The sequence below is a fragment of the Engystomops pustulosus genome, chromosome 8 (assembly GCF_040894005.1).
Source record: "Engystomops pustulosus chromosome 8, aEngPut4.maternal, whole genome shotgun sequence".
Lineage (NCBI taxonomy): Eukaryota > Metazoa > Chordata > Amphibia > Anura > Leptodactylidae > Engystomops > Engystomops pustulosus.
This window is the reverse complement of record NC_092418.1, coordinates 66,125,840-66,135,756: the sequence shown is the minus strand read 5'-3', so window position 1 is coordinate 66,135,756 and position 9,917 is coordinate 66,125,840. Positions and strand designations below refer to the sequence as shown.

Here is a 9,917-nt window from a genome sequence, read left to right as displayed (position 1 = left end):
CAACATCCGATCAAGATGTAAGACCAATACAAGCTAATAATAGCATCCTTTTAGTTAATTTTTTGGTGCTTCTTTGCTAAGTACTGCCTGTATTGCATACATTGCTTATACCGCTTAACTTGCTGTTAAATGTATAATGTTTAGCTTTAATAGACAGTCCGAAGTGACCTCGCGGTCTCTATTAAGCAACACCTCACACAAAGGTGGACTCACCACTAAGCCTACACCTCACGCAGAACCGCGAGATCACTTTGGGCTCCAAGTTTCCCAAAGTTATTTCCCTCTTACTAAACTTGCACCTTGTACCACACTACGCCCCACACCCTAAAACACAAACCACTCACTAGACACCAACATAAAAAAAGGCCCGTTCGCACAAAACTATCTAACATCGCTATACAACCGAGTGTTGTAGAATTTCTCTACAAAAACTTTCTAACCCCCCAATAGGTCGAACCGTAATAGGATATTACGGATTCCAACTTTGCTTTATTGCAACACAGTTAGTTACAGCCCGGCATTCCTAGTTTTTGAATTCCGGCACCTGATCCCAGCCCTCCCTCAACCTCACCCTCCTCACCTACCGCCTCCCTATCCCAGGTCACAGCAAATACTGTTCACATATCCTTGATACCCAAGAACAAAACTAAAACTCTTAAAATGATGCCCAACCTGAAAATAGCATCATTTAACGTTAAAGGCTTCAACCAACCAGAAAAAAGAACAAAAACTTTTTACTCAATGCACAAACAAAAAATACATATTCTCTGTATCCAGGAAACGCATTTCAAATCAAACAACATCCCTGTGATCAAGAATAGACACTACCCAAACGCGATCCATTGCACGAACCCAGATGGAAAATCGAAGGGAGTGTCGATTTTCCTACATAAAAACCTACAATATAACATCATTGACACGAAAATAGATGTAAAAGCAAGATACATTTTTCTAAGATGTGAGATACAAAGCTCTAAGTTTACCATAGCAAATCTATACGCCCCAAATCTAGAGCAAACAAGCTTTCTAAGCAACACTCTTGACGATCTCTGCGACTTCGCCAGAGGTTCACTAATCGTGACAGGAGACTTTAATCTCGCAATAAATCCACTACTAGACACCTCTACAGGAAAATCTGCAGTGTCACATAATAAATTAAATAAAATCAAAAAATCCCTACATAAACTACAACTATGTGACGTATGGAGAATACATAACCCAGAGACAAAAGACTTTACGTTCTTCTCTTCAGCGCATAACTCCTATAGCAGGATAGACTATATCTTCACACAGCACAGTCTACTCTCCTCAATCCAATCCTCCAAAATAGGGTCAATCTTTATCTCAGACCATGCCCCGGTATTTCTCACCTTAGCTCTGTCCCCACCCAGACGTCCATCTTATAACTGGAAATTAAATGAATCACTTCTAAAAAACCCCCAATGTCTCACAGAACTGAAACAGATGGTAGAAATGTTCAAAAAAGATCATATCCATGACACATCATCCCCAACACTGAAATGGGAGACTCTTAAAGGTTCCCTCAGCGGAATTTTAATGAAATACGGGGCACGCATGAAAAGAGCAGCTGAATACAAATTACAAACCCTTATGTCAAAACTACACCTGCTTGAAACCAGACACAAACAATCTCTCCAATTAGCCACCCTGAGAGAACTCACCCTAGTGAGGCACGAAATAAACACTATATTAGAGGCTAATCAAAAGAGACTCAAACAGATATGTGCAAGAACCTGTTACGAATGGAGTAATAAACCAGGGAAATACCTGGCTAGAGCCTTAAGAGACAAAAAAGCTTCTACCTATATTCCGGCCATCAAAACGCCTTCAGGCACCTCAGTACATAAAACTGAAGAGATAGCCGAGGAATTTACGAAATATTATTCCTCACTATATAATCAACCACCCCCCTCAACAACATTCCCACCCCCTCCCACACCCAAAAAGCTTTCCCAATACATCGAGGAAACTGCCTTACCCACAATTACAAAAGATGACTCTACGAAATTAGATCTACCCTTCTCAGCAGAGGAAATACAAGAAGTAATAAATACACTCCCAAACGGTAAAAGCCCGGGTCCTGACGGATACACAGCCATCTTCTATAAAACCCTACTAGTCGAGCTGACTTCTCCACTCTTAGACACATTCAATGCAATCTCAGATTCAGTGCATTTCCAGCCTGCGTTTCTACATGCCTATGTCACCGTAATTCCAAAGGAGGGGAAAGACCCACAATTATGCCAAAGCTACAGACCGATCTCCTTAATCAACACTGATACAAAGATCTACGCAAAACTAATTGCAAACCGCCTATCGCGCTTCCTGGAGTCCCTGGTTCACCCTGACCAAGTGGGTTTTGTTCCAAACAGAGAGGCCAGGGATAACACCCTGAAAACCTTCTCGCTCATTCACCAAGCCAATAGAACATCCACTCCCTTCTTAGCCCTATCGCTCGATGCAGAAAAAGCATTCGATCGGGTGGACTGGGGATTCCTGGAGGAAACCCTGAAACAAATAGGGATAGGACATACTATGTGATCAAAAATTCAGGCTCTATATAACTCCCCTCAAGCTCAAATTAGAATTAATGGCACATACTCATGCCCGTTTAAAATAAATAACGGCACTAGACAGGGTTGCCCTCTCTCCCCATTATTATATGCCCTTGTGATAGAACACCTACTAGTAGCAATCAGAGCCCACCCCAAAATATCCGGAGTTAAAATAAAAGAGGACACTTACTCCTGTTCTGCATTCGCAGACGATGTACTGATATACCTATCCAACCCCGAAAAATCCCTCACATATTTAATGGAGACCCTGCAAACCTTTGGTTTTTATAGCAATCATAAAATCAACACATCAAAATGTACGGCAATGAGCATTGGTCTGAAAGAATCGACGATAAAAACTCTAAAAAGACAATATCCTTTCACGTGGGAAAAAGAGGCTTTTACTTACCTAGGGGTGAAAATAACAGCTAAATCGGACACCATTTTCTCAAATAACTATAAGACACTCCTGCTGCGTCTCCAATCAGATCTAACAAAGTGGGGGCTGAAAAAGATTTCCTGGCTGGGAAAAATAAACACTATAAAAATGTCCATCCTCCCCAAAGTATTATATCTGTTCCAAACGATACCACTCTCACTTCCCAAATCCTTCTTCAACAAACTCGCCTCTATCATAAACCACTTTATTTGGCACCCTTCCTCTGCGAGAATCTCGAAAAATACATTATCCCGTAGGAAACTACAAGGAGGTCTAGGTCTCCCCGACTTCAGAGGATATTTCCTCGCCGCCAATCTTGCTAGAATACTAGATTGGTTCCACCATAGTGCAAAACCGTGGGTAAAACTGGAAGAACAACTTTCTCCCTTTCCACTAACGGGCATTCCCTGGTCCCCAAGCGCATCTTCTCTCCCTCACCACTTGAACATTCTCCCTATGGTAACAGCACAAACATTGAAGACGTTACAAAAACCACTAGAGTCATCAAGATTATTTGAAAACAGTGGCCCTCTAACTCCGATCTCAGACAACCCAGATTTCCCACCGGGAAACAACCCCAACTTCCTACTTCCCTTTAGAAAACCACTAAAACCTCTGAGATTCCTCGACATGACTGACACAGACTCCCTAAGGTCACTAGAGTCGTTAAGTAATTCCAATCCGTGCTCACAAAAAACACATTGGGAGTACAGGCAGCTGTGGAACTTCTACACCAGACACAAAAATAAGCTTAACCTTCATAGGAAAATAACCCCATTCGAAGAACTGTGTCTTGCCCCATCGCCAATCACTCACACAATATCAAAGATCTACAATCTCCTTTTAGACAAGTGGGCGGAGCTTCCACTACAATACACCTCACTCTGGGAAGAAGACTTAAACATGACCTTATCAAAAGATGACTGGAATAAAGCTTTTAAGCGGTTACATAAATCTTCAATATCAGCTAAAGCACATGAAACAAATTACAAAATCTTATCAAGATGGTACTGGGTTCCTGCCAAACTCAACAAAGTATTCCCTAGAACCCCAAATGAATGTTGGAGATGCAAAAGACCAGACGGCTCAATGAAACACATCTGGTGGGATTGCCCCATATTACACCCATTCTGGGAAAAAGTGTGCAAAATCACCACAGAAATAACAAAACACAAGGTTCACAACGATCCGTCTGTATTACTTCTATCATTACACTCCAAACAATCTGGAAATGATGATCTTTTTCTTCTAAATACTTTGTTGACAGCAGCCCGTTCGGTAATCCCTAGACTATGGAAAAATACCAGACCCCCAACCCTGACGAACTGGTTTGAGGAAATTTTCCAGATTCAAAAAATGGAAGAATTAACTGCTGAGACCAAAAAAACACACGATAAATACTTAAAGATATGGGCCCCCTGGTTAGCCTTTAAAGATTCACCAGCTTTTCTAAATATAGCAGAAAATTAACAGAAACATAGCACCCCTGAGCTCAATGTATCAAACCAAATTAGATCGTGACCAGACTCCCACTCCCCCTTCTCCCCCCCTAGTCCCCTACCCTTTTCTCACCTACCCTGGTTAAGTTGACTAACAAAATTGTTGAATAAGTTTACAACTGTTATATTTCAATATGCAAAAGATATAATGTACCATAAAATGTCTACCTTTCAATAAAGCAAGATTGAAACATAAATTACACTGTTCAGTAAGGTATTTTCTGCGCCCTGGAGGTGAATTGGACATAGAAAAGATGGGGGTAAGCTGAATTTCTTCCTTTATTTGCTATTTGATCAATAGCATGTCTGGCCACTGCTACTAGAGTACCTGGGAGGTTGTATCCAAGGACAGCTATCTTTTTTCCAAGGGACAACATCAATATATTTATGAGAAATTATCTTTACATAGATGATTTTTTAATAACATGCAATTGAAGAAATACATTGTTATTTTTGTAGGATTGCAGACCTATGTTTTATAAGAAAAAAATATATATAAATTAAAAAAACAACGCACAAAATTGTATCCAAATACATAAATCCATCATAAATTATTATTATCAATATGCAAATATAGACCAAGGAAAAAAGGTATGCACACTACCACATCCCACAAGATTTGAATATATGACAAGCAGCAACTACTAAATGACTGTGCACCATGTATAAATGTGTACTCATATGAGACAAAAGTACCACTGTATATATTGTGTAAAGAACCGTGTAATATAAATATACTCAAGGGTCTCAGGTATATGTTGGTGGCTCCTCACAATGGCTTTGGATATGACTTGATTCTGTAATTCAATCTGTATTAAGGTACCAAAATTGATTTATGTAATGGCACCCTGGATTGTGTGTATGGCCAACATGACCCTTGAGAATATGAATATTACCGGGGTTTTTTACACAATATATACAGTGGTACTTTAATAATTCCTTTATTTATATGGCACATACAGATTACCCAGCGCTGGACAGGGCTTGCCAAATTGGCCCCTGTCCCCAATGCGGCTCACAATCTAATAATCCTACCAGTATGTTTTGGAGTGTAGGAAACCCACGCAAACATGGACAAAACATACAAACTTTGTCTCTTTTGTGTACACTTTTATTACAGATGGAGCGAATCGATTCTAACAAAGTGGAATTCGTTTAGAGTTTCTGGACAAATTCGGTTCGCCACGAATCCAAAGTTTACGGTGATTCGTGGGAACACATTTTTTTTCCAATTTATTAGCAAAATAGCTGAAAAAACACCTTGTTACATGGGGCAGAGAATTCTGGGAAGAAGAAAGGAACACAATTGCAGACATGTAAGCCAATCATGGCTTATGTGATGCCACAGCCCACAGCCCTATAAAAACAGACGGCTAATTAAAATCCTGTCATTTCACACTGCATGTGCTGTTTCTAGCGTCTAGCGTTTTATTCTTCATTTCATCTGTCAGAAGAAATGAAAAGCTTCAGGATTGACAGCCAAAAGCAGGAGTTGATACAGAACACAGGGGACATGCAAATATCCCATTTATTTCATCATGTTTTGGATCAACTCCTGGTTCTTTTTTTGCTTTAGCAATACTGATGGATTATTGACGATTGAAAGCAGACACTGACGGATGATAGAAGGGCAAAATGATCAGTGATGTCAATGCAATTAATGCCGACACCCTCTCCATCTATCTATGGAATCATCTGATGTCAATGTAAAAAGAGTGCACTCTTTGATGTTATAGTGGGATCTTGGCCCTCAGCTCAGTCCTTTTGAGCTGGCACTGATTTTAGCTTATGAAGTTGCGTTCCCGCTTCATTTATTTGGTCAAGTTGGCCCCTGTAAGTGCCCATGGAATTGAAGAGTGAAGTGATTCTAAGAGCAGCAATCATGTGGGTGTCATACTAAAACACAGCATTGTTTGAAGACCAAACCATGCTCCCTATGCATATTTGAACATGGCACAACGTTCTACAACACCCTACATGTTCTCTGCATTTAGGAAATACCTGTTTTTTTAACTTGATTCAACATAATTTAATGTGGGTCGAATCGAATTTTGTCTGAAAATTCAGCAAACTCAGCAAATTGAATTTTTGAAAAATTTGCCCATCTCTAACTATACATGATACACAGTCATTTTGCATTTTTAGCTACCCATTTATTTATATCTTGTGTGGTATGGTGTGTCCATACCTATGTCCATTTATCTGTATTTTGAGTATCGCTTTTGTTATGTGTATGATTATTGAATTTTTATGGGTAACAATAATGATACAATTTTGTGCTATGTGTTTTGAATTTATGTAGGATTTTTCAGTTTTGGCAGCTGTCACTTGGTTTGGCCTATATGTAGGTTATATTGGATATATCACCATAGAGTATTAGCCTCCATGATTAATTTAGTAGAATCATTTCTAAACACCAATAGAATAATAAAAGTTAATACCAAATACAATTCTAAGTTTTATTTTACTCTTCAAATTTTTATTTTAATTTTTAATACAGATGCTGGACTCTTCTAAAAGAACCAATTCTTGAGTTGGAAGCTCCCCAGTCGCTGTATCTCCTGTACTCTCCAGGTCTCAGGTAATACTGGCGTCCTCTGTAGTTGGGTTCCTCATAGAACATCCAGTATCCATCATGCACATGGCAGGAGTGAATGTCATTGTAGCGGAATTGCTCATAGACATGAGAGCAGTCTTCTGTGAACTCCATCATCTGACCTTTGAAATCTTCCTTTTCATAGACCCTCAACCGATATGGTCCACGATGCTGTGATTAAAATACACTTTTTAAGAATACTTAATGAGGAAAAACATCATGCCAATGCAATATTTCACAATTTTCATCTACCTGTGGAGTCAACCGACATGATCTAATTGAATCATTGAAACCCATCCATTGCTGAAAGTCAGGATACTCTCCTTTCCTTAAAAAGTATTGGTGGCCCCGGTAATTGGGTTGTTCATACAAGATCCAGTTTCCATTTTCCACTCGGATAGAATTACAATTACTGAAGTATGAAGACAGATCAGAGGAGTCTGAGTTGCACTCGTAGGAGCGACCTTGGAAGTTTCTGTCTTCGTAAAAAGTGATCTACAGTATAAAACATAAAATCTTTTGTTAAAATGTCACCGCAGCTATCACTTGTTACATGCAAAATATACTTTGTTGGGCATCAGTTGGTAATTTTGATGAAACAGCTTTCAGTTATTGCCTCTTTAAATTTGCATAGACACATAAGCCATTGCCACACGCCCCTGTATACATCTATCGCAGGCCGTATCCCAATCTAAGAATGCCAGCCTTACAGAAGACCCCTAGGCAATCTACTACATAAATTTACAAACTATTACATTTGTATATATCTATGTGTGTGTGTGTGTCATTTAACTCACCTTGACCATCTTGACTCAATATCTGCCACACGATTTGGAAGCTGTTTCTCTGTCCTTTTTATGTAAGTCAGAATGCTGATGTCTGCACAAAGTTCAGCTGACCTTTTCATCTGTCCACTACAGAAAATATAGAGGTCTTTTGTGCAGTGCATGTGACTGCTCTGCATTTACATCTTTTGTGTGCATAAGCTCACACTGAATACTCTTTATTGGCTGACAAATCAGGACTAATCAGGTCTCCTCATCCGGCATACTTTTAGACATAACATACATTGCATTACAGCATGTAAATTATCTGGTACATGATTTATTGTACAAGAAAGTGGGACTAGACCTAGGTGTTAGTCAAGCAAACATAAGTCTTTATTTGGCTTCATTCAATAATTCATACAATATATAATGTCATACAACATTAGTTGCAAGACCAAACACAATAAATGGTCAGGTATGGAGCAGTTTTTTTTTAAGGCAGTGTAAGAGTGTAACCAGGGGCGTCGTTAGGTCAAAAGATCCGGGGCACGAGCCCCGGATCTTTTGACTGGTGCCCCGAATGTTGTCACCTGGCTCTCTCTACTTTCAGCTCTATTTGCATCCTCTGGATGCTTATAGAGATGATTACTGTAGTGGAGCAGGTTGCCGTCAGCATCCTGCTCCACTACAGAGCACATACAGCAGTTCTGTGCTGTAGTGAGAGCTGCAGGAGGCGATGACATTGCGTCTCCTGCTTCAAGCAGCTCCCTCTAGCAGCCTGGAGCAGGAGGCGCTGTGTAGTGACGTCACCGCATCCCGTCCTGCAGATGGAGGGGAAGAGGAAATCATGAGTGAAGAGAGGTACGTTTAACTCTTCTTTTTTAATAATACAGTGTGCATATGGAGTTTTGGGGTCATTACTTTATGTAGAGGCTATTCCTGAGTAGTGGGAGGCTATAATATTACTAATAATATTACCGTATATGCTCGAGTATAAGATGACCCGAGTATAAGCCGAGACCCCTAATTTTACCATCAAAAACTGGGAAAACCTATTGACTCGTGTATAAGACAAGGGTGGGAAATGCATTGGACACAGACTCCCCCAGTATGTAGCCAGCCTGCCCCCAGTAGTATACAGCCAGTCCCCAGTAGTATACAGCCGGCCCCAGTAGTATACAGCCCGTCCCCAGTAGTATACAGCACTGCCCCCAGTAGTATACAGCACTGCCCCCAGTAGTATACAGCACTGCTCCCAGTAGTAAACAGCACTGCCCCCAGTAGTAAACAGCTTGCCCAGCATTAAAAAAAAAAAAAAACTTATGTACTCACCCTCCGGTGGCCCCGACGTGCAGCGCTGCTCACCAAATGTCCGCACGGGTCCTGTTCTGGCTTCTTAGCCCGTCTTCTTTCTTCTCTAACTTCGTGCTGGGCGCCGCCATTGTTCTCCCCCGGATGGCGCTTAGTATGGGGGAGAAACATGGCAGCGCGGACATCTCGGGAGCAGCGCTGCACGTCGGGGCCACCGGAGGGTGAGTATATAAGTTTATTATTTTTTAAATATTTTTTAGGACTCGTGTAAAAGCCGAGGGGACGTTTTTCAGCACATTTTTCGTGCTCAAAAACTCGGCTTATACACGAGTATATACGGTACTGAGTGTGTTTGTGGCTATTAGTGTGAGCGGGATATGTGGGGTCTTTTAGTGAGTGTAAGGGGACTATTACTGAGTGTGGGAGTTATAAGTAAGTGTGGGGGGCTATTAGGGAGTGTGGGGGCTATTTTCTTTGTGTATAGAAGCAATTAGCAAGTGGAGAGCTATTACTGAATGTGGGGATCTATTAGTGTGACGGGGCTATGAGGGGTTTTTTAGTTAGTGTAATGGGATTATCACTAAATGTGGGGCCTTTAAGTGAGTGTAAGGGGGCTATTAGAAAGTGGAGAGCTATGTTACTGAATGTGGGGGCTATTAGTGTGTGTGGGGCTATTAGTGTGTATGGAGGCTATTTTTGAGTGCAGGGGGTTATTAGCAAGTGGAGGGC

General features: G+C 40.7%; 1 protein-coding gene across 1 annotated transcript; it reads right to left on the bottom strand.

Moving 5' to 3' along the window:
• Positions 1 to 6,959: 6,959 nt before the first annotated feature.
• LOC140075318 (gamma-crystallin-3-like) lies at positions 6,960 to 8,022 on the bottom strand. The gene is made up of 3 exons (XM_072121028.1): positions 7,908 to 8,022; positions 7,363 to 7,605; positions 6,960 to 7,281 (listed from the first exon to the last, which is right to left on the bottom strand). Exons 1-3 carry the CDS (start codon positions 7,914 to 7,916, stop codon positions 7,006 to 7,008), a joined length of 528 nt encoding a protein of 175 aa, XP_071977129.1. The 5' UTR covers positions 7,917 to 8,022; the 3' UTR covers positions 6,960 to 7,005.
• Positions 8,023 to 9,917: the final 1,895 nt, after the last annotated feature.